Genomic DNA, 26,694 nt, shown 5'->3' on the forward strand with positions numbered 1-26,694 from the left:
TATGAAGCAGAGATCCCAAGAAGCTAACAACAGATTAACTACTCTTGTTGCTTTGGTTATACAGTACTTCTCTTTACTAGCCATTGATGGCAATATGCACAAAGTCTTGCAAACAATTAAGTCCTGTAAAAGTTTTTCCTCTATACAGTGCTATATATAGAAATGAAGTAAAACCAAAGCAGAATGCTAAAAAATTCTTTTTAAAGTTGAATTTTAACCAAATTTACTCTCTTCACAGGAGCAATTCAGAAAATGTTTCCCCATTTCCAGCTCCATATTCTCATTGATACCAGAACAGAACTTTAGGAAACACTTAACTATAAAAAGTATACTTATTTTGCATTTTATTACTTATTTCTTGTACCTAATTAACTGAAACTCAGTTTTTAAAATAATAATTAACCATCAATAAAATAAACAGATTCATATATTAAAACACAAATAAGAACTCTTAAATGTACAATAAGGATAATGGGTTAGGATACATCTATTGAAAACAAATTAGATAGATACAAAAAAGATTAAAAATTGTAAACTTGAAAAAATATTTAAGGTCACAAAATATCATTATATATTTAAGTGAAGAAAAAAAAAGCTACAGAATAATGATATCATAATAACACATGTGTACCCATTTATTTGTCCAGAAAAAAGCTCACAGGCTATATTTAAAAATACATATGGGACTTCCCTGGTGGTCCAGTGGCTAAGACTCTGTGCTCCCAATGCAGGGGGCCCGGGTTCGATCCCTGGTCGGGGAACTAGATCCCACATGCTACAACTAAGAGTTTGCATGCTGCAACTAAAGATCCCATGTGCCGCAACTAAAGATCCTGCATGCAGCAACGAAGATCCTACACGCGGCAACAAAGATCTTGCGTGCCGCAGCTAAGACCTGGAGCAGCCAAATAAATAAAAAAATATTTTAAAAAATATGTATGATGGTTATCATGGATGGTAGCATATCTATGTTTTATTTTTATTTATTTATTTTTTTCTTTTTGCGGTATGCGGGCCTCTCACTGTTGTGGCCTCTCCCGTTGCGGAGCACAGGCTCCGGACGCGCAGGCCCAGCGGCCATGGCTCACGGGCCCAGCCGCTCCGCGGCATATGGGATCCTCCCAGACCGGGGCACGAACCCGTATCCCCTGCATCGGCAGGCGGACTCTCAACCACTGCGCCACCAGGGAGGCCCTATGTTTTATTTTTTGAACTTTGCTATATTTCTCAAATTTTCAGAAATAAAAACCATTTTTATTTTCTGATTATAAATGTACATAAAACATTTTGCCATGTCCTTTAGGTGATGACTATTTTTACAATAATATGAATAACTGATTATTAATACAAGGTATACATATAAATTTGGGTTCTTTCACTATTCTCCTAAAAGTATTAACACTTTAGGAAATTAAAAGTACTAAAAAGAAAGCTATTTAGCTCAGAATCCCACAATCCAAAAGTAACAAAATTATTTAACATTTTAGCTGAGTAACAATGGATAACAACACCATACAATTATCTGTTTTTACTACTCAATACACTCCAAGTAAATTAATAATAAAATTTTTAGTGGTCACATGATAAAGATACCTTAATTAATTCAACCATTTCCATTCCATTTAGATAGCTTATTTTTTATTATCAATATGTCATAAACACACACACCCAAAAATCTGTGTATACAAATTTTTTGTGTATCTCTATTTCCTTAAATTGATTCACTGGATCAACAGGTATGAATATTTCTTTTTTTTTTTTAAGATTTAAAAAAAAAATGTGGACCAATTTTAAAGCCTTTATTGAATTTGTTACCATACTGCTTCTGCTTTATGTTTTGGCTTTTTGGCCACAAGCTATGTGGGACCTTAGCTCCCCGATCAGGGATCGAACCTGAAACATTGGAGGGGGAAGTCTTAACCACTGGACCACCAGGGAAGTCCTGTTTCTATTTTTAAGGCTTTTAAATACAGTATTACCAAACTGCTTTCTAAAAATAATCTACCAATCTATATTTTCTCTAGCACAGCGTCAATCTGTCAACCTCATGGAAAGACACAGTCTGGGGTAATATTAATTTTTAAATCTTTGATAATTTCATAACTAATAAATGTTAATTTATACTACCTGCTGATTACTAGTGATATAAAACAGAAGGGTGTCCATATGCTTATTAATAATTTGAAATTACTTTTCTACGAATTTTTAATATAAGTACCTTGCCTATGTGGTGGGGTATCTGTGATGGTTAATTTCATCTGTCAACTTGGCTAGGCGATGGTGGCAAGTGGTTTGGTCAAACACCAGTCTAAGTACTGTGAAGGTAATTTTCATATGTGACTAACATCTAAATCAGTAGACTCAGAGTAAAGGAGATTATCCTCCATAAAGTGGGTGGACTCATTCTGGAAAGACTTGAGGTCCCCCAAGGAGGAAGGAAGTCTGCCTTGAGACTGCCTTCTGACTCAAGAGCAAAACATCAACTCCTGCCAGAACTTCTGGGATGCCTGCCTACCTGCTTACCCTGTGAATTTCGGACTGGCCAGTTCCCACAGTCACATGAGCCAATTCTTTAAACAAACAAACCGAACAAGACCAAGTCCTCTTTATGCATATTAATAAATACATACATATATATGTATATATATATACATACACACATTCTATTGGTTTCTGTTTCCCTGTATTTCCTGACAAATATAGTGTCCAGAAATTTCTTAAGAATTTATATGAATTGTTTATTTATTAAGGCTAGTGATTTCCTCCACATCCTTTATGTCTAGAAATCCCTTTTAATCCAAACTACTTACTTGTAAGTTGTCTTCTGCTCCTTCAGTTTCACTTTTAAGTGCTGGGCATCCTAAGAAAATGGGTAAAAGTAAATTAAGCACAGAATTTTTGTTTTAGATTTTAGTATTGCTGACTCATTGATAATATCACTATGATACTGTAGAAGACTAATCAGAGATCATTCTGGACTGCCTGGCAACCAGTCAGATGTTGGTCACTCATACTTGCCCCTCTGTTAGACAAACAGAGAATAAAGCGATTGTTTTCCTCTTCTACAGGTAAATTTCCAGTTACTTACTTAAAGAGGTGTTTTCTGTGAAAGTACGCTATCTCTGGCAAGCCCTGCCTCTGATTTCTCTCAAATACTGAAACTGCCAGGAAGAGTATATTAACCACACTCTTCTGGTGTTTAGGTAATGCCTACATGATTTACTCAATTTTTCTAAGTACTCTGACCGAGGAAACAGTATTTAGTACCCCCAACTAGGATTTTAGTAGCTTTAGTAAGGAAAAAAAATGAGCCTTAATCCACTGTTGATAGTCAATAGCCAATTGTTGCTATTGACTTTTGCGCACCAATGCCTCTATGTAAGTTTTCATAGCGTTCAAGAGTGCCTTTAGTTCCAATAAATTAATAAGGAAGGATTTACCTTAGCAAAGTATTCTGAGTTTATGTTACCCTTGAGACATAGCTAGCATGGAGATGAAGAGAAAGCTGCCCTATGGAAAAGGTGCATAGTTTACTCTTACTGTCATGGTAGGCTAAGTAAGAAAATGGGATTGTTGCAAACCTATACAGTGGCTGATAATAATGCTAATCAGTATGTTTTCAAAAATGTCCAAAAACAATGAGACAGGCTGAGTACTGTAGTCTATTCTACCTGGCTAGGTGTTTGTAAGCTTCTCCTTATTAATTTTCTTTTAAAAGGTTAAACCCAATCTATCTGATCCTAGTGAAAGAAGTATGTTCCTATGGGGGTATGAATGTGGGCATAAAAGTATTCAAAACTAAATATTCCAGCAACCATGGATGATGATTTTCTTTTTAAAGCACTGGTTCTTCAACACTAACAAAATATCAGAATTAACTGGGAAACTTTAAAAAATTATACTGATGCCAGAATACAGTCTCAAACCAATAATGTCAGAATCTCTGAGGGGTGAGGCATTGGGCATCATAAATTTTTTTATTTTTAAGTTTCTTGCAGTGGTTTGAGAACCACAACTACTACTGGAGAATCTGAAGATCCATATTCATCTTGTCCCTCCCTAAATTCATGATATATAATCATTTGACAATTCCTCACCACATTTGAAATGCACAGGAACTTAAAAAAAAAAAAAAGGAATGCCTCAGCACCACTCCCCAGGCAGTCTGATTCAAGTGGGTTGGAGTGGGGACCAATTATGCTATTTTTCAAAAGGCTCCCAGGTGATTCAAATGTGCAGCGAACAATGAGAACCCTGATATAGGAAGAATTTATGGGTTCTTGTACTAAAAATGAGTGCTATCATTTCATGGAATTTTTTTCTGAATCAGAAATCAAAGATTGTTTGTTTACCAAATTCTAGTCTTTTAAAGTAGCTAAATACATTATTTAACTTCAGTTTCACACACTTAGCAATACATATTTGTACTAAGCATTTCCATGTTCTTGCCTATGGTTTGTCTCATAATTAGTTTATTTCTTCTGATTTTCCTACTAAAATGCCATCTTCAAAATATATGAGCCACAATGTTGTCAACACATTTCATTCACTTATGTTGTATAAGAAGGTTATTTCTACTAATAGAGATAATGTTTCTTCTTAATTAGAAAAACAAATCAAATCTTAGTTATGACTTCTTTGGGGGAAAGAAATGGGTTTTAACGTGACTTCTTTTTGTTTAATTAAGCAGAGGCCAGTCTTACGTGTAAATATTCTTCCTCCCTTTAAAACCTGCAAGCTTTAGAGCTAATGATCTTAACAGATTGGTAAGATATACAAAGGGATAGATTGCGTTGAGGTCTCTGCCAATCCTTATTAATGAAATCAGATAAAGCAGTAAGGAAGGTTTTTGCCATAGAATAACTGGAGTTGACATATATTTGATTATTACAAATTTTCTCTTTATAATTACCAAAACAAGTATATGAGTAACATACTCACAGGGGATTTTCTAAGTTCTACCTGACTGCTGCCCTCTTCTTTGAGCTGTTATTTTTAAAACTTTCAAATTATCTGAAGTGTGCTGTTGATGGCTCTTCAAGGTAATACATGTAATTGGTATATACTGTGATGTGACAAACATAAAACAGATTAAGGAGTCCATTATTTTATCTTCACCTACAGTCAGCTTTCAAAGCTTAATCTCATATCACAAAAGCTGACTTGAAGTCACTTCTACTATATATAACTGATAAACAAATTAAGAAAACAGCCAAAATAACCTACCTTGAGAAATATCCTCTATAGCTCTTCGAATGCCTCTATCAAAAGCCCTAGCATCAGCAGGACTTTGAAAGGTAAGACCAAATTTCTTGTCATCAATCTTCCAGTGGTGAAATGTTGGAGTGACCTTATTGTAAATGAGGTCTTTTTTAAGCATACATTCCAAAACCACCTGCCAAAAGTTAAATGCCAAAATTACTATACATATATCAAATGCATCTAATGTAGCTCTTAAATACAAAGGTAGGTGAGAAAAGAGCTGTTATATTTTAATAAAAGCACTCCCAACCCATTAATACAGAGGTCTTGCTACTTAATCTACTCACAAAGTCACTCAATACAGAAATTAAGATGGGATTAAAGAAGATTCTGGGAAGATGGCAGGAGGCACCATCTTCCCACTATTCTGGGAAGATGGCAGGAGGCAAGAAGCACCAGGAATCTGTCTCCCTACCTAGACAAAACTGACTGGCAGAATCTGTCTGCTGTGACTATGTTAGAACTCTATAGAGTCTGTTGAAAGCTTGTAACTTCCAGGGAAGATGTGGACAGTAAATTGCAGTTAATTTTGTCTATTTCAGATTTTAGCACAGTAGCAGCACCTCCTTCATCGCAACTCCCAGCCATAGGGCAGGGAGCCGTGCACATGCAAATTACCGAAGACACGGTAGGTAAAAAAGACCTTATCCTCCAAGTATCAGGGATCGGTGCTCTCATCACTAACTGCTGCTTCTGATCACAGAGGTGCAGACAAAGAGGAGGGTAGCCATTTGCCACTGTTTTATCTTCCCTCATTGTTGCAAGTTCCTCTGCATCAGAATGAAGTGACTTCCAAGGTATTTAAAAAGCCAGCTCCCTTTTTTATCTGTCATTTATCACTTTTTCCCATGATGGGAGCCAGACACTGAAGACTAGGACATTCAAAAATATCTACATATACAGGAAGAATTAGAAAGTGACTATGCATATCCAGGGAAAGGCTCAGAAAAGACATGAAAAAACCTTAAATTTACACCTCAGGCTGATCCCTGGCACAGAGACAACCTACAACAATCAAAAAAACAAAAACAAAAACAATAACAAAAATTAGGAAACTCCAAGGAAGGGAATAATCTGATTTTCATATTACCATATTCCAAGCTACCATATTATGATTTAAATGTCCAGTGTTCAATAGAAAAATCCCAAAGTATTCAAAGATTCTCCATATCTTATTCAGTTCTTTGAGCATCTTTACAACAGTTTTTTAAATAAGTCTTTGTCTAATGATCTGCCATTGGGTCTTTTTTCAGACATTTTCTATTGATTTCTTTTTGTTTCTCTCAGTAGGTCATATAGCAAAGTATGACATGAAACAATGTATGAACAAAATGGAAATAACGATAAAGAGATAGAAAATCTAAAAAGAAACTAAAAAATTCTGAAGCTGAAAAGTAAATAACTAAAATGAAAACTCCAACTAGAGGGATTCAAAAGCAGATTTGAGTAGGCACAAAAAATTAACAGTGAACTGGAAGAGAGGACAACAGAAATTAGAGTCTGAGGAGCAGAAAGGAAAAATGTTGAAGAAACGCAAACAGAGTCTAAGAGACCTACGGGCAGCATCAAGAGGACCAACATACACATCGTGGGAACTAGAAAAAGAAGAAAGGGGCAGAGAGAATATGTGAAGAAAGAATGGTTGAAAACTCCCCAAATTTTATGAAAGTCATGAACATAAACATCCAAGAAGCTCAACAAACTTTGAATAAGATGAACTCAACAGGCCACATAGAGACACAGAGATTCTTCAAAGTAGCAAGAGAGAAGTGAATAGTCACATACAAGGAATCCTCAATGAGAACGTCAGCAGATTTCTCTTCAGAAACTTTGGAGGCTAGAAGATAGTGGGTGGACATATTCAAAGTGCTGAAAGAAAAAACTGTCAACCAAGAATTCTATATTTGGCAAAAATATCCTTCAAAAGTAACGAAGAAATTAAGCCATTTCCAGATAAACAAAAGCTAAGGGAGTTTGTTTCCACTAGATCTGCCCTGCAAAAAATGCACAAGGGATACCTACAAGGTGAAATAAAATGACGTAAGAAAGTAAATTGAAGCCATATAAAGAAATAAAGGTAAATACAAGAGCAATTATAAAAGCAATATTTTTAACATTGGTTTGAAACTCCACTTTATGTTTTCTATAAAATTTAAGAGAGACTATTACATTTAAAGAAAACAATGAATTATTAGTGTAAAAGCTAAGTATTGCTGTAACTGTGGTGTATAACTCCAAATACTGTTTTCTACAAAATTTGAGAGACTAATACATTTAAAAGAAGCATTAATTTATGTTTCTGGGCAAACAGTGTATAAAGATGTAATTTATCAACAAATGAAAGGGGTGGGATCAAAGCTGTAAAGAAACAGTTTTGTATGTCATTGAAGTTAAGCTAGTTTAAATCCCAATTAGAGTGTTATAACTTTAGGATGTTAAATGCAACCTCCATGGTAACCACAAAGAAAATAGCTATAGAATATAAAGAAAAGGAAATGAGAAAGGAATTTAAACATTTTGTTACGATCAACTAAACACAAAGGAAGATAGGAATGCAGGAAATGAGGGAGAAAGGGCTATTAGGGACTTACAAAAACAGCAAAATGACAGAAGTCCCTCCTTATCAGCAATTACTTTAAATGTAAATGGATTGAACTGTCCAACCAAATGACAGAGATTGGCAGAACAAATAAAAGCACAACCAAAGACACAAACAGGTTGAAAGTGAAAGGATGGAAAAAGACATTCAATGCAAAGAGCAACCAAAAGGGAGCAGGGGTGGCTATACTAATATCAGACAAAATATACTTTAAATCAAAAAGGACATTATAATAAAAATATTATATATTAATAAACGGTTCAATAGGGCAAAAAGATACAACAATAAACATTTAGGTACCTAGTAACAGACCATCAAAATACATAAAGCAAAAACTGACACAACTGAAGGGAGAAACACAGTTCTACAGTAATAGTTGGAGACGTCAATACCTCACTCACATAATCAACAGAAGAACCAGACAGAATATAAATAAACAGAGAATTTAACATAGTAAACCAACTAGACCAAACAGACATATACAAAACACTCTACTCAGCAACAGAACACACATTTTTCTGAAGTGCACATGGGATATTTTTCAGGACAGACCATATGTTAGGCCACAAATTAATTCAATATAATAAAAAATATGGATATCATACAAAGTATCTTTGGCCACAATAAGATGAACTTAAAAATCAATAACAAAAGGAAAACTGGAAAATTAAAAAAATTTTGGGAATTAACCCACTGATCAAAGAAGAAATCATGAGGAAAATTACAAAATACTTAGAGAGCGAAAACAACACAACATACCAAAACTTACAGCACACAGTGAAAGCAGTACAAGGGGAAAATGTACAAACACCTGCATTTAAAAAAAAAAGAACGAAAAATCTTAAATCAACAACATAACTTTACAATTTAAGGAACTAGAAGAACAAACTAAACTCAAACCTAGCAGAAGAAAGGAAATAATAATGATGAGGGCAGAAACAAATTAGAGAACAGAAAAATAATAGAGAAAATCAATGAATCCAACAGTTGGTTCTTCAGAAAGATTTTAATAAGTCCTTCAGCTAGAAGGACTAAGAAGAAAAAGAGAGAAGATGCAAATTGACACAAATGATAAAAATCAGAAATGAAAGTGGAGACCATCAATTCTACAGAAATAAAAAGCATTATAGAGAGTACTATGAACAATTGTACACCAACAAGTCAGATAACCTAGATTTAACGACAACTTACTAGAAACATAAAACAGACCAAGACTAAATCAGAAATAAATAGAAAATTTGAATAGATATATAGCTGGTAAGTAGATTGGATCAGTAATTAAATGTCTCTCAATAAAGAAAAACCCTGGACCTGATGGCTTCACTGGTGAATTATATCAAACATTTAAAGAAATAATACCAATACTTCAAACTTTCCCAGAAGATTGAAGGAGTAAACACTTCCTAACTCATTCTATGAGGACAGCATTGTGCTGATACCAAAGCCAAAGACATTATAAGAAAACTATGTATCAATATCCTTTATGAATACTGATGCAAAAAATCCTCAACAAATGAACGCAAGGATAGTTCAACACATGAAAATTGATCAATGTAATATCCTACTTGAACAGAATAAAGGGGAAAAAATCCACATGAGCATCTCAATAGATGCAGAAAAAGCATTTAACAAAATTCAACATCTTTTCATGATAAAAATACCTAACAAACAACAACTAGAAGGAAACTACCTCAACATATTTGACAACAGTGCCAAGACCATTCAGTGGAAGAAAGGAAAGTCTTTCAACAAATGGTACTGGGAAGCTGGATGTGCACAGGCAAAAGAATGAAGTTGGACCCTTATCTAACACCACATGCAATAATTAACTCAAAATTTATCAAGAACCCTAAGAAGACCTAAAACAATAAAACTCCTAGAAGAAAACATAGGACAAAAAATGTCATATGTCAATGTCAATGTCATTTCATGACATTGGATTTGGCAATGTTTTCTTGGATATGACACCAAAGGCACAGGTAACAAAAGAAAAAATAATGGTGCACTACTAATCACTTCTTCCCAACTCCACATGCAATGACATTATATTGACTGAAAACAGCCATGGTGGGAGTATGTTAAGCTATAAAGCATTTCCTCTCTCTAATCACCCCACCCTCCCCCACCAAAAGCTGATTGTTAAATTTTACCAGCCTGTCACTGAATATCTGTGATAGTTAAGTCTTGTTATTCTGCAATAAGTAACAAAGAAGGTAACAAAATAATGTCCTGCTTGCTTACAGGCAAAGTGTGTTAGCACTTGGCATTTGACAAAGATTTAACTATCTGTTGCAACAACATTTAGCAATAATAATAATAAAATTCATAATTAAATTAGGTTTGGGAATTCAATAAGTTAAAATTGGCATTATGGATTACTGCAACATTATTTACTGTATTCATAAACAGTGGGAAAGAGAGATGTATTTTAGAAAACTGCTAAATTGCAATTGTTAAAAAAGAGAAGGACATAAAAAAAGGAGTTTGGTCCTACAGTCATTATTACATGAAAATGTCACTAAATTAATCTTTAATACGTGAAAACATTGCTGAATTAGCTCCTCTCTGAAACTTCCCAAAGTTGTTTTCCAACTATTATCTGTTAGACAAATAAAATTTCAACGTGATCTATACTCATCTATACCACTTATTTACAAATGGCCATCTATTTTTTTTATAGAGGCTCCACAAACACATAGAAAAATACATTTTAAAAATGAGCTTTAAAATACACTGAGGAAATGGTAAGGATAATGAACTAGTTATTTTTTTTTTTTTTTTGCGGTACGCGGGCCTCTCACTGTTGTGGCCTCTCCCGTTGTGAAGCACAGGCTCCGGACGTGCAGGCTCAGCGGCCATGGCTCACGGGCCTAGCCGCTCCGCGGCATGTGGGATCTTCCCAGACTGGGGAACGAACCCGTGTCCCCTGCATCGGCAGGCGGACTCTCAACCACTGCGCCACCAGGGAAGTCCTGAACTAGTTCTTTGACTCATACAAGTACCTATGCAAGAATGTGTTCCACCTAAAAGTCATATAAATACTGAGGTTGCACATCATACACATCATGTTGGTACAAAAACAAAATGCCACCTAATTATGAAGTAGATGTCAATTTATGTCATTAACTTTTATCTACAAAGTAACATTAGGAAATAAAATATATCTTACTGTTCATGGTATGTATTTAGCGTACCATAAAAATAATTATCATTTAGGAAAAGGTTACTATGGCAGTAGCTATTCTGAATTTAGGAATAGGTAATGAGAAAGAAAAATGCTGGTAATCTACTGACATAACCACTCACCATCTTTGTAGATAATTTAAAAACCATGCTTCCTAGAACATTCTGCATCACTCAGCATTTACATAATTATCAAAGCCTCCATATCTAAGGCATAACAATTTCTCATCTAAGTCACACAATATATTAAAAAGTTGTTTTGCTTCTGACTTTAAGTAGCATTTAAAAAATAAATGCATTCTCATCACACTAAGGACAATATAAATCACACCTTTATTAAGTAATAGGGATAACAACTGTCCCTCTCAAATTTTTAAAAAAGATCAATGAGATTAAAAAGGTGTTTAAAAAAAAAAGTAGTTAAAAGAATGTCTCAAAAGGCTTCTATCTACCATGTGATCCATACTAAATCTGCATTCCAGAAAAAACTAAAATAATTTTAAGAGTTAGAAGGATTCTTAAAAGTTAGTAAATTATGCTGCCTCCCACTTCCACTGCCTCTTCTCAACTATATCAGAACAATGAGCTCCGACTTTAGTTCACTGCAGTTTTCACTGTATTAATTCTATATCTTAAGATCACAGTAATATTAACAGTAACAGGCATACAGGAAGCAGATTCAAAGTTTACCATATTTGTGATTGGAATAACTAGCAAACAAACTGTAGAAAATGGCAATTACATTTTTGCCAAGAGATTACACTCAACCAATCCAGCACTGCCAGGTGAATTATTTATGCTGTTGGAAAAATAAGGTACCCTGATAAATTACTTCTGGCCAATAGGGAGTTATATCTATTAATTACCAATAAAGTAAAGTAACAGGTGTTCTACAGGCCTGAAGTGATTACATCTCTCCCAGAATACACGACCTGCACTCACTCTTAGAAATTTTTTACAAGAGAAGATCTAGTACAAAATGAAATGAATAATTTTAAGTTCTGTTAAGACTACGCTAAAAGCAACTGCCAGAAACCATTAAAAGTATAACCGTAGGGCTTGCCTGGTGGCGCAGTGGATGAGAGTCCACCTGCTGATGCAGGGGACACGGGTTCGTGCCTGGGTCCAGGAAGATCCCACATGCCGCGGAGCGGCTGGGCCCGTGAGCCATGGCCGCTGAGCCTGCGCGTCCGGAGCCTGTGCTCCGCAACGGGAGAGGCCACAACAGTGAGAGGCCCGCGTACAGCAAAAAAAAAAAAAAAAGTATAACCGTAAAAATAGTCTGTAAACAGTTGTCAAACTTGAAATACATCTCTAGCTAATTCTAATTATTAACTGACTATACTTCTTTCTGGGGTTAGGGAGTGATGTGAATTTCATCAGACCTCCATAGTAACCATGAAGGACATGTATAAATTAGAGAAAGATAAATTTGAAAGTAGATTAGTGACCCTGTGCTTATTTCTACCCTAAAGAAGACAGGTTATATATTAAATTAATAAGCAGAAAAGATATTGAGTGTAAATAACAACTGTAAAGTGAATATTAAGTGTAAGAATGACTCAACAAGAATAACTACAAAAGAATATGCTGCCAAAGTAACTTGACATCAATAACCCCTAATGGATCCACTAAGCACGTGGCTAGTTAACGAAGAAGAAATTAAAGAGTCACGTTTTAGAATCAGAACTAGAATATTCTGAACTTTTGGATCATCTACAAGTATACTGGGATTAGAAAAGAATCACTATTTATTATAAACTATAAAAAAGTATAATGGAAAAAAATTTAACTAGAAAAAGCAACAACAAATTCAAAAGCACTTAAATGTTTTTATAGTGACCACCTCTAAAAGAAAAAATTTCAGACTTTTACATACCGATATACCTGACTAGGTTTGAGTAGAATATAGTCACTGCAAACAGACTGACTGGAACCACCTTTAGGAAGGGGACTATACCGAAGGGAGAATATTAAGGGGTATTTGGCAGAACAGCTTTGCATTTTAATATTATAGACTCTAAATAGGTCTAAGTTGCTTAAAACATACAAGTCTTTTCTAGCTAGATAAATACTTTTGGAACCATGAATATTTTAATAAGATCTTGAAGTCTTTTGAGATAGTGGTAACAAAAAGAACGAATATTCTTTATCTTTCTTCTATAAAGGTTAAATAGATACTATGAAAGAACAAACAGATGCACAGGTGAACTCTGAATTTAAGGAAAGCAAAACTACTATTAGCATAAATATATTAAAATCTATATAGATGAAGGGAGTCAGGGAAGAGCAGTGGTTTCCTTATAGTACCAAGCTAAGAGTTAAAAGGGAAAGGAAAAGAAAGATGGTTAATGAGAATGGATATTCTTCACATGAGTAAAAAATTTCCAAAATAAAATAATTAAGATATGAATAACAGAAGGAATAGGAACAGTACACATACACTTTCTAAGAAGAAAAATGTTATTAAAGCGTAAGAGGAATTTTGGTATAGAAATTAATTAAGCTTGTGGGTTCTACAGCTTAGAATAGCTGGGTCCCATCTACTCTCCACCACTCATTACCCATCTGACTTGAGAATTAAATAAGGCAATACACACAGAGAACTCAAATAGCGTCTGACAACAGAGTAGATCTTCAATACATACTAGTAGCAGTGGTGATTTTGGTCACAAGGTGATGCCACTAGCCCATAATAGTACAGTTGCTATGAAAGCCTGAGAGGTCAGTATTTACTTTTTTGAGTATGGGAGGGGGAGGAGTTTGAATGATAAATAAAGGTACTCAGGACCTCAAAGAGCTTGTGAATAGATTCTGTGAAGCTTAAGTTAATTGATTCTAAAGACAGTGAAAACATAATCTCCAATGCTTTCCCTTCTTCTGAAAGAAATTCTAGGATATATTACGGAGAAAAAAAGTGGGGGAGGGGACACCACAGTCATTAAATAACTAAAACTTCTGAAGATATATTCCAAGTTATTCTGGGAAATATAGAGCAAATTACTGGACTGTTTGCCAGAAGAATTTAAAATAGACCAAGCCAAAAATGGGTATAAGTACATTTCTGTTTCACTAATAACAACTAATAATTTGGGAGAGCAAAGTTAAAAATGTACTTTCAAACTACTATGTAACTTTATTATAGATGCTACCTTACAAGTAGATAATTACATGTTTACAAAAAGTATTATCTAAGATGTAGTAATAGGTGGTAACTAGACAAACAAATTATTTTAGTAACTTCTGAAGTACCTTTGAATCAAGGAAAAAACATTTCATTTTTGAAATAAAAACTCCATATTCAAGTTAAATTACTTGATAACCAAAATCAATAATTGGTATCTCAAATAGTTGCCTTGTATTATGAACTTTAGTTTTCTGGATGACATAAAAACTAGTATCCTTTATAAAGGACACCAGTGCATTCTATGAAATATGAAACTATATTGCTATCAAATAACACATTTTTACTAATTATCTAGTAATAAAAATTTGTGTTCAAAGCTGGATTCTGAGATGAATAAGATTTTAGAAAAAATTTTAAAAGTAACAGAAGGAACAGTGGTAGTGTTTCTTCTCAAATAATAACAGTTCAGCTACCACAAAAGGAAGGGAGGGAGACAATAGTTTAAAAATATGTCTATGTCATGAAAGAAAGACTGAGGAGCTGCTCCAGATTAAAGGAGCATAAGGACACATGACAGCTAAACGTTACATGATCTTGTACTGAGAGAACAAAAATGTTGTAAGAACATTATTAGAACAGTTGGTGAAACTGGAATATGGACTAAAGACTAAAGTACTACATTTATGTTAAATTTCCTAAATAGGATAATTATACTGTGACTGCATAATCAAAACTGAAGGCAGAGCAAAGATTTAGAAAGTAATAAAGAGTACAGTGTGGGACTTCCCTGGTGGTCCAGTGGGTAAGACTCTGTGCTCCCAATGCAGGGAGCCCGGGTTCGATCCCTGGTCGGGGAACTAGATCCCACATGCATGCTGCAACTAAGAGTTCACATTCCGCAACTAAGAAGTCTGCATGCTGCAAGTAAGAGTCCACATGCCACAATGAAGATCCCACGTACCACAACTAAGACCCGGAACAGACAAAATAAATAAATAAATAAATAAATAAATATTAAAAAACGAAGAATACAATACAATGTAAGGTTTTATGACCTCAAATTTGAAAATCTAAGTGAAATAGAAATTTCCTAGAAAAATTATAACTTACCAAAACTGACTGAAAATAGAAAACCATTAGAAACCTGTATCCATTAAAGAAACTGAATCAGTAGAAAATGATAGTGAACGGCGACAAGATGAGGGAACAGGAGATGAGATACAAAACAGAGGAGGGAACTGTCACAATTAGGATACTGCTCTAACTCCTGGTGGCAAATTCTTAGGCACAGGCAATACGTCCCTGCTTCTTTTCTTGGCTCTTTCCCAAGTCCCCACAGGCTGTCATAACTCTGAATTGCTAGAATAAAACTAAATAAGCTTAAACAATTCTCTTCACCCTCAACTGGGTCTGCATAATTTGGAGAGGGGCCCGTACAATTCTGATGGAATCAATCTCAGTGATCTAAGAATTTAACAGCCATGAACCTTTATTAACTGACTTACACAGCAATATTTATGTAACAAAAAACCATTTAGAAACACAAGAATATCCAAAAACATAATGATAGTTGTAGATCTTCAGCCTTTAAATTGAAGCAAACACACACACAAAAAGGATACATAAGATTTGAATAATTTAATAAATAAGGTTAAACTTTATGAATTCAAACCTTTATATTATAGTGAATTGAAGTCTTTCAAAAGGTTATGGATGTTGGAACAAGGAAGGATCTCAAATCAATAATTGAAGTTCCTACGTCAAGAAATTAGAAAAAGGAGAGCAAAATAAACTCAAAGCATGATGAAGGAAGAAAATATCAAATAATAGAAATCAATAGAAATAGAAATTGAAAATAGATGGGGGGGAAACTCAATGAAACAAAAAGCTGGTCTTAAAAAAAAGCAATAAAATTGATAAATCTCTAGTAAGACTGACAAATTAAAAATGAATACACAGGGCTTCCCTGGTGGCGCATGGTTGAGAGTCTGTCTGCCGATGCAGGGCACATGGGTTCGTGCCCCGGTCCGGGAGGATCCCACATGCCGTGGAGCGGCTGGGCCCGTGAGCCATGGCCGCTGAGCCTGCACATCCAGAGCCTGTGCTCCGCAAAGGGAGAGGCCACAACAGTGAGAGGCCCGCGTACCGCAAAAAAAAAAAAAAGAATACACAAATCACCAATTTTAGGAATGAGACGGGATATTTCTAAATATCCTTGTAGCCTTTAAAACAGTACTTGAGATACTAAAAACAACTTTACACTCAAATTAGACAGCTTAGAAGAAACGGACCAATTCTTTGAAAATCACATTATCATCAAAACTCAACCAAGATAAAATAGATAAACCTAAATAGTTCTATAACCATTAAAGACGCTGATTTTGTAATTTAAAAGCTTTCAAAAAGAGATCACTCTTGGGAATTCCCTGGCAGTCCAGCGGTTAAGACTCCACACTTTCACTGCCAAGGGCCCGGGGTTTGATCCCTGGTCAGGGAACTAAGACTCCACAAGCTGCAGGGCATGGCCAAAAAAGAAAAAAGAAAAAAGAGAGAGAGAGATCTCTATACTGAGATGGTTTCATTGGAGAATTCTACCAAATATTTTCAGAGGAACTAACATCAATTTTACACAAACTCTTTCAGAAAACAGAAGAGGAGGGAATACTACCCAATTCATTTTACGAAGCCACCAATATCTTGATACCAACACCATACAAAGACAGTACCAAAAAAAAGAGAAAACTACAGACCAGTATCTCTCATGAACTTAAACACAAAACTTCTCCAAAAATAGTAGCATATCAAACCCAACAATATACAAAAAGATTACACACCATGACCAAGTGGGACTTATTCCAGGGATACAAGGCTGGGTCAACATTAAAAAAATCAATCAGTGTAATCTATGATATCAACAAGCTAAAGATGTGATCATATCAATTGACACAGAAAAAACCTTTGACAAATTCCAACACCCATTCATAATAAAAAATTATCAGCAACTCAATAAAAATCATCTATAGGGACTTCCCTGGTGGCACAGTGGTTAAGAATCCACCTGCCAATGCAGGGGAAACGGGTTCAATCCCTGGTACGAAAAGATCCCACATGCCGTGAAGCAACTAAGCCTGTGTGCTACAACTACTGAGCCTGCGCTCTAGAGCCCACAAGTCACAACTACTGAAGCCTGCACACCTACTGAAGCCCACGCACCTAGGGCCCATGCTCTGCAACGAGAAGCCACCGCAATGAAAAGCCTGCGCACTGCAATGAAGAGTAGCCCTCGCTCGCCGCAACTAGAGAAAGCCTGAGCACAACAATGAAGACTCAACGCAGCCAAAATACAAACAAAAAAAATCATCTATAAAAAACTCTATAGCTAACATCATACTCAAGGGTGAAAGACTGAATATGTTTCCGTTAAAATCTGAATGAGGCAAGGATGTCCACTATGACCATTCTTACTCAACACAGAACTTAAAGTTCTAGCCACTGCAATAAGGAAATAAAAAGAAATAAAAGGTATACAGATTGAAAAGGAAGAAATAAAGCTGTTCATATTTGTAGATGACATGATTGTCTACATTAAAAAATCCCAGGGAATCTACCACAAAACCTCACAGTTCAGCAAGGTTACAGGATGCAAGATCAACACACGAAAATTAATTGAATTTCTATACACATACAATGAGCATGCACTAACCAAAATTATAAACACAATACTATCTATAATTGCTCCAAGAAAAATTAAACACTTAGGTATATGCTTAACAAAACATATCTTTAGGATCTATACATTGAAAATTATAAAATGCTAATGAAAGAATTCAAAGACCTAAACTGGAGACATACCACATTCATGGACTGGAAGATTCAACACAGTAAATATGTCAATTCTCCCCAAATTGACCAACAGGTTTAATACAATTCTTGTCACAATCCAGTAAAGATTTTTGTAGACATAGACAAGATCATTCTAAAATTTATATGGAAAGGCACAAACCCTAGAATAGCTGACAAAATATTGAAAAAGAAGAATAAAATGGGAGAAATCACTTTACCCACTATTAGGACTTACAATACACCTACAGTAAAACAGTATATGATACCTATGGTGGGATAGACAAGAGCAATGGAACAAAATGGAGAACCTACATAAAAATGCATAACTGATTTTTTAAGAGTACAAAAGTAATTTAATGAAACAACAACTTTTTCAACAAGTAGTTCTGGAAAAAATTGGACATTTGTAGGCAAAAGGACTGAACCTTGACCTAAGTATCACACCTTATACAAAAATTATTTAAAATGGACCACAGACTTAAATATAAAATGTAAAACTATAAAACTTAAAATAGGATAAATCTTCAAGACACAGGATTAGGGAAAGCATTCACGAACTTGACACCTAAAACGTGATCCATGAAAGGAAAAATTGATAAAGTGAACTTCATCAATTTAAAACTCTGCTCTGCAAAATATCCTGTGAAGGTTAAAAAGACAATCTGTAGACTGGGAGAAAATATTTAGAAACCATATATCCTGAAAAGGACTAGTATCTAGAATAAAAAAAAAAACCTTCAAAACTCAACAGTAAAAAAACTAACAACCTAATGAGAAAACAGGAAAAGGACACAAAGAGTTATTTCACCAAAGAAGATACAAATAAGCATATAAAAAGATATTCAACCATAGCCATTAGGGAAATGGAAATTAAAACTACAACGAGCTACCACTACACACCTATCAACACGACTAAAATAAAAAAGACTGACTACACAAATGCAGGCAAGAATCCCTGGAAACTGGATTGTTCATACACAGCTGGTGGAAATTTAATATGGTACAGCCACCCAGGAAGAAAGTCTAGCAGTTTCTTATGAAACTCAGCATAAAACTACCATACAACCCAGCAACTGTACTCTTGGTCATCTATCCCAGAGAAAAGTCAGCACCCAGATCTAGGACTTCAAGTCTCCAGAACTGTGAGAAAATAAATTTCTGCTGTTTAAATCAGCCAGTCTGTTGTGTTTTGTTATGGCAGCCTGAGCAGACTGATACAAGAAGTCTAAATCATACCATCACAGTGTACACCTTAAACTTAAAAAAAAAGAAGCCTAGTACACAGAAGGCTCTCAAACAGCTGTTGACTCATTAAAAGAAATAATATCAATTAAAAGAATAATATCAATCAACCAATCAACTAAAAGCATGCTACATTCAGATTATAATTTAGTAAGGAAATATTTAGAAAACTATTGAGTAAGGTCAATAATTTGAGATCAAAGATTTTGGGCTTTAGCTATTAGAGAGGCTATTATCCATTATAATAGTTTAATGGCAATGGGAATGTAATGGAAAGGTTGTGAAATATATCACAATCAGGTATAAAAGGGAAAGATGAAGCCAAGATAATCATGATGAACCTGATAGACTAGATCAACCAGTATAAATCAATAACTAAAGAATGAAATGTTAGTTCAAAACAACTGAATAATAAGTATTAAGCTGACATTTTCTAAAAAGAGGAAATAATAGCAACCAGGGAGGTAATATGGGTTACATTCTAAATCTTAATTTTCAGGAAACCGCTCACACACACACAAACACAGGAAACCGCTAACGTCCCCCCCCACACACACACAGAGCTATTTTTTGCTCCAAAAGAAAGAGAATAGAAATGCAGCAGGCAGGTTTTTTCCCCTTCAAGGAATATTAGTAGTATTAAAGAATGAACTATTTTAAAGTTGCTGGGAGAAAGTCACAAAATTCATGGTAGTACAGAAAAGTAATTAATAGTATGATTTATTATCTTTTCAATGGATTGACCCTAAAATGAACAGGTTATTCTAAACTAGATGAATGTTATTATTATTAGCATTTCTTTCAATTACAGTCCTTCACAGCAAAACTGGTTTGCCCAAGGTGCTTCCTCTAACTCAATTTTCCTATTTGTCCATCTGTGAGTTACCTGTGACAATAAAAGGGAAATTGTTTCTGCCATTATTATTTCCTCAGGACTAGCAAGCTGTATGTAGACATCCTCTATTCCACATACTATCTTTATAGTATTTAGTTAATGTAAAAGAGGGGATAGCATTTCCCTAAGTTCAATGCATGCTTTTAGTGAACCATGAGTAACTCAGTAAGGCAACATCAGGGAAGTGTTGTCTTTGGGAAACAGGTAGATAGATTCAAGGAAGTAAGGGTCAGATTATACGAGTTTATTGTGGTGAAATTAAGGAGATGATATTTTATCTAGGAATTTTGGGGGAACTACTAAAGGAATACGAGACCCAAGCTTTAGAAAGTTCAGTATTGTAAGCAATATAAAAGTTAGAGAGAGGTGAAACTGGGCCTTGAAAAAATATTAGAAACCTTATCTGCAATAATACAGACAAGACTGAAGAGGGGTCGAGATGAAAAGGATGAAACAGAATCAAGAATAAAGAAGACCTGATTGAATAAATGGAGGAATCACTAATACCTAGGTTTATGACAATTTTTTTCTATCTATCTACCTGTCTATCTATCTATCCATCTATCTATGACTGCGTTGGGTCTTCGTTGCTGTGCGCGGGCTTTCTCTAGTTGTGGTGAGCAGGGGCTAGTCTTTGTTTCGGTGTGCAGGCTTCTCATTGTGGTGGCTTCTCTTGTGGAGCACGGGCTCTAAGCGCGCAGGCTTCAGGAGCTGCGGCACACGGGCTTCAGCAGTTGTGGTTCACGGGCTCCAGAGCGGAAGTTCAGTAGTTGTGGCACATGGGCTTAGTTGCTCCATGGCATGTGGGATCTTCCGAGACCAGGGCTCAAACCCATGTCCACTGCAGTGGCAGGCAATCGGATTCTTAACCACTGTGCTACCAGGGAAGCCCTATGACTATTATTGATGCATACTTTGATATCATTCGCCAAATCCATGAAAAGCCCAAGATCTTATACAGTGTAGCATAAGATTTGAGTAAGAATATAGATTTATCCTACATTAAGAATACTCGAGATTTAAAAATCTGAACATATAAACTAAAATATAAGGCCTTGTTCATAATAGAAATCTTTATTCAAATGTTACCTAGATCTTCTCAGTAAGGCCTTCCTTGGTTATTCTATGTAAAACTTAAACTAACCTCCCCACAAAAAATCCCCTACACTCCTTTTTCCCCGGCACTTAATACTGTCTAATATTATGTCTAGCATAATATTCATTTACTTATTTATTTACGGTAGTATTCCTCTGGCCCTCACCACAATGTATGTTCCCTTAGGAATGGGGATTTCTGTCTTTGTTCATTTACATATCCCCAGTGCCTAGAACAGCAAGTACCTAGCAAATAGTAGATGCTCAATAAATATTTATTGCATGAAAGACTCACCTTTAAATACTGAATTTTCCCTTTTAATAATGTGTATTCAACAAAGTTCCTTTAGTGTAAGGTAAGATTAAAACTCAGCAACAGGGGCTTCCCTGGTGGCGAAGTGGTTAAGAATCCGCCTGCCAATGCAGGGGACACGGGTTCAATCCCTGGTCTGGGAAGATCCCACATGCCGCGGAGCAACTAAGCCCATGCGCCACAACTACTGAGCCCACATGCCACAACTACTGAAACCCATGAGTCTAGAGCCCATGCTCCACAGCAAGAGAAGCCACCACAATGAGAAGCCCGTGCACTGCAACAAAGAGTAGCCCCCACTCGCCACAACTAGAGAAAGCCCGTGCGCAGCAACGAAGATCCAATGCAGCCAAAAATAAATAAATAAAACAAATAAATTTTTTAAAAAACAACTCAGCAACATAGTTTCCACTGAAACATCAATGAAAGAGTGGTTTAAATGACTGACAAGGAAAATTCAGATTGGATTTAAAAAGAAAATAAAAGATACTGAAGCCAGAAGGAATCTAGTGAAATGAGAGGCACAGATAATAGAGTAAGCATCAAACTGTACAGCAAGGGATGGGAAATAAAATAGAAATGACAGGAAATTGTAAAACTCCTCAAATGGAAAAGTTCTGGTAACAACCAGATCCAGGAAAGTAGCCTGCTGAAATGAAGACCAGAAGGTCAGACCATGCAAAGAAAAGTAGCCAAGAATGATGATGAGGCTCAGATGTGGAAAAGTTGGCATTTAGAAGGAATTGCTAAGATCAGTAGATGAAAATAAAAGCTAAAGGGCGGTGTTCTGAATGGTACAGAGTATCAGTAAAAAAATGTCTATATGTGGGTTATATAGTAACATTCTGTGAGGGGAATAAGGAACAACAAAAATGCTGACACTATCTCTACTCCCACTTCCACTTATTTCCCAACTCTGTGATATTATGGTGAATAGGAAAACCAGTATCTTTCAAGAGACAGAGCTCCTGAGTCCTAAGGGGAATGCCAGTTAACAGAATTGGTTTTTTAGTGGAGGAAGAGTACTGTAGAAGGACTGATGTTTCACAATGGAATAATTCACAGAGGCACAGTGGGAAAGGCTAAGCAGAAAATTGTCATTTTGTACTTTATAAAGTTCAATCCAAGGCAGAAAGATATTTCCCTGGTCTTTTGGGGTTTCCCATGGTGGAAAGGAGGATGAGTCCCATTTTTAATAAAGCTACTGCTATGTTATAATCATTTTATTTTCTTCGTTAAAAATACTCTTAATTTTGCTTTAGGCTCTAATAACTGTAAAGAAACTCCATTTTAGAAACGTATCTTTTTAAACAACAGAACTATTATCTCATAGGCATTTTAATTTTTATAAACCACTTTTATCCACAACCTAATTACTTATTAATCCAAAACAACAATTCCTTAATCTCTTTGGCAACTTCCTAAACTTGATATCTCCTGCTTTTTCCTTTCTTCGTTTCAATTATTATACTTATTATAAACTCTAAGTTTATAATGATAGCTATAAGTTTGCTTTGACATTGAACAGTGCCTTTTTCTATTTTCCATAGAACATCTTAAGTACAGAGGTTGTAAGTCTTACTGTATCTTTCTATGTAGCCCACTCAATTTTTGTCATCTCTTAGCCCACAATATGCTTTAAAAAGCACAATAACATTAATTGGTAAATTTACAGTATTTTATTGTCCTACAATAAAAGCTTAAGAATGGCTAATTTAGATCCCCACAGTTATTAAAAACTTTGTTTAGTAGTAAATATTTTAGCAAAAATTTAATCATTATTGAAAGTTTATTCAGGTACTTATAAAGACTTTAAAAGTGTATTATAGTTCAGTATTTTAGATTTTCCTATCACATACAATTCAACTAAAAATGATCAAATAATTTAACATATACTTATGGTAAGCTGATAAAATGTTTACCTATAAAATAGCAATGTCACACCAATAGAGAAGAGCCACTATAGAAAAATGAATGCAAAAGAGAAAGTTTCTATCATGGGGATCTGAAGCTCTACAGTAAAGATTATCTATACAAATTAACAGTTAAGTCTTAGTTAGCATTTAAAAAAATGTGATCCAAGATAACACTAATTTATATTAAAGAATTAAAGGGAGAAATCAAAGCTATAAAGACTTAGAAGGAAATGGAGGATACAATTCATACATATCAAGAAAAGGGGTTCTGAGAAGCTATCCTTGTCAAAGACCATTCCATACATCCCTAAGTATCTGGGAGAAAGTACTTTCATTATCTTGGGCTACAACACCAAAGCCTGGTGTTTTTTCAATTTCTCCTGAATTATCAATAAAGTATGAAAGCCAATTACATAAAGCAGTGTTTCCAATTTATTTCTCAGGCATACTCAGAAAAATAACAATTATAAGGCAACCAGAAAAGAGAAGGAGCCTAGTGGTTAAGAGGCAAAGAGACTTGGAAGCTCCAGCCACTTTTAACTATTAATCACACAGCCTGGGAAGCTCTAATTTAGATTAGCAACTTGGGAAATAAACTCTATCTTTGTAAGTATCACAAAAACAAGCAAGTTATAGGTAAGCATCATAGGAAATAACTTCAGGTCACTCTGAATGAATGAATACTGAGCCAATTATACAAAATGCCACCTTCTTGAAAAATCCTCATCAGCCTGCTCTTGATTTGTGCTCCCTTTCTTATCAAAAAAAAAAGAAAAAAAAAGAAAAAAGAAAAAAAGAGTGAAATATAACCCTCTGGGAAGTGTAACAAGACATTTTTAGTACAAGTACTTGTAAATCTACGACTGGAAAAATCTACTAAATGCTTCGTTCACTCTTCAGAAAAGCTATCTTTCATCTTCACTACTGTAACTAGTATTTTGACTATTATAAGCCCTCTTTAAAATATTATCTAGTATTTCTTTATTAGCTACACAAGTGGCTATAGGTACCTCATTACTAATTATCTATTCTTTCTTAAAGGACACAAGTTTTTTCCTGAGGTATGAGGGGTAGGTATCTCACTTCATTTCTAGAATTCATCCAAGGTAGAGGACTCTAAGATGTGACCCATAGACAAAATGAGTAGAGAACAGTTTGTAGCACTATCTTTTACATGATTAACTATTACATAGGAACAATATTAAAGTTCAGTTTACTCATCAAGAAGGGTATTACAGAAAACTATCATTAACTTTGTAAACTTATAGATTCAACAGTCACAGTGTACACCTTTTTTATATTACTAGAACCCAGAAAAATGGATTAAAATAAAGCCAATCAATAAAAATATCTATAGAAATGGACATTAATGACCCCCAAATGTGGTGATAATGTAAAAGAATAATACTTCAATTCTGTAATTGCTTCAGAAGTATCTTAGAAGTGTATTATGCAGCAGAAGGGGCCAATTAATCTGCTTATCTCAATGTCACTGTCCCATTTATCTTGAGACTTCACAAGACTGCTATCTTCAATTTATGGCCATGCATTATTGCCTCTGCCTTTGATCATACAATTCCCCATAACCTAAAATGCTTTATTATAACTATTCCCTATAAGAATTAAGACAATCCTCCAATTGAAAGTAATGTTTCCTTTATGTCTACACTGAGATATACTTATCATTCCTGTTTCACAAATAACAAGCTTCCTCAAGGAGAAGTGGTTAAGTGAAACAACCATTTTGATTCCCAGGTCAGTGCTTCTATCAAAAGAACCTATTTTCTTGTTAGTCTATTATGATTCTACACCTTAGGATTAAGTTAAGGGCTCTTTTTTATGTCCCACATTAGGAAATAAGTTTGTATTATGTCCAAATCCCAGGCTTACTCTCTCTAAGCTTATGTCAAAGCCACACTCTGAGCAACCACCTAAAACATTAATCTGAGCTTATCTCTGACCATCCTCACTCCGAGTGATGCAGATTTGGTTCCTTATTTAATTTTCCTCAAGTAAACTGTTCATGCTCATCAATATAGCCAATAGAGTAGTCCCTTGGCATCCACAGGGGATTGGTTCCAGGACCCGCCCCCCAGCCCCCACTGATACTAAAATCTGCAGATGCTCAAGTCCTTATATAAAATGGCATAGTATTTGCATATAACCCACGCATCCTCCCTCCCATATACTTTAAGTCATCTCTAAATTATTTATAATACCTAATACAAAGTAAATGCTATGTAAATAGTTGGCAGCACAAGGAGAATTCAGGTTTTGCTTTTTGGAACTTTCTGTAATTTCTTTTCCAAATATTTTCCATCTGTGGTTGGTTGAATCCAGAGATGTGAAACCCATGGATATGGAGGGTCGACTGTGCTCTGTTTCATTCTGATATTTTTTTTCCCTCTTTTTCACATCTAGGTCATCTTTTCCTTGTTCTTATGCTTTTTTCTAGCAAGCTTTTTTTTCTCCCTTTCTCCACCTTTGACTTCTTTCTTCTCTTTTTCCGTCTTTACTATTAAAAAAATGCCTTAGAGGGCTTCCCTCGTGGCGCAGTGATTGAGAGTCCGCCTGCTGGTGCAGGGGACGCGGGTTTGTGCCCCGGTCTGGGAGGATCCCACATGCCGCGGAGCGGCTGGGCCCGTGAGCCATGGCCGCTGAGCCTGCGCGTCCAGAGCCTGTGCTCCACAACGGGAGAGGCCACAACAGTGAGAGGCTCACGTACCACAAAAAAAAATGCCTTAGATTGTCACTATTTTACTCAGTTTCTAAAACCTACAACTTCTTCTCCAACAACACTCCCCAATTATCAACAGCTCAGACAAAAAGCACTACATTCCAGGACGGGTCACAATAGGCTCTCTCTTAGAAGTCTACAAGCCATATTTTAAATAAGCATCAGTATATGCTAGCCACCATGTTATCCAAGGCCAGAAGCACATTTAAATATTTAAACTTTTAGAGATGACATGTTAAATTCATCATATATACTTCTGACTTCAAATGGGGTTTCCTAGTCCTAAAACCACATTCTGGTTAATTGAGACACACAGTAGTAAATCCTAAACTTACAAAAAATTAGAGTTAGAAGGCTTTCAAGATGATTTAGGAAAACTCTCCAGTTAACTGAGACAGAAACTGGAGCACAGACAAGTTAGGCAACTTTTAAAATTACTGAAATAATTCAATAGTAAAAAATATCCAGAAACCAAGAACCAA

The 26,694-nt window shown here is 35.3% G+C and overlaps 1 protein-coding gene across 2 annotated transcripts in view; it reads right to left on the reverse strand.

The window, feature by feature from the left end:
- SPRED1 (sprouty related EVH1 domain containing 1) overlaps positions 1-26,694 on the reverse strand; it is a gene marked incomplete at its 5' end in the record, with an annotated part of 131,587 nt that overhangs the window by 52,502 nt on the left and 52,391 nt on the right. For both annotated transcript variants that reach the window (XM_082618913.1, XM_082618912.1), the window contains 2 exons: positions 2,811-2,860; positions 5,227-5,395. In XM_082618913.1, the coding sequence (XP_082475039.1) occupies positions 2,811-2,860; positions 5,227-5,395 (219 nt within the window). The remainder of the gene's footprint in view (positions 1-2,810; positions 2,861-5,226; positions 5,396-26,694) is intronic.

This window comes from Mesoplodon mirus (genome assembly GCF_964341445.2).
Source record: "Mesoplodon mirus genome assembly, chromosome: 4".
In the NCBI taxonomy this organism is placed as follows: Eukaryota; Metazoa; Chordata; class Mammalia; order Artiodactyla; family Ziphiidae; genus Mesoplodon; species Mesoplodon mirus.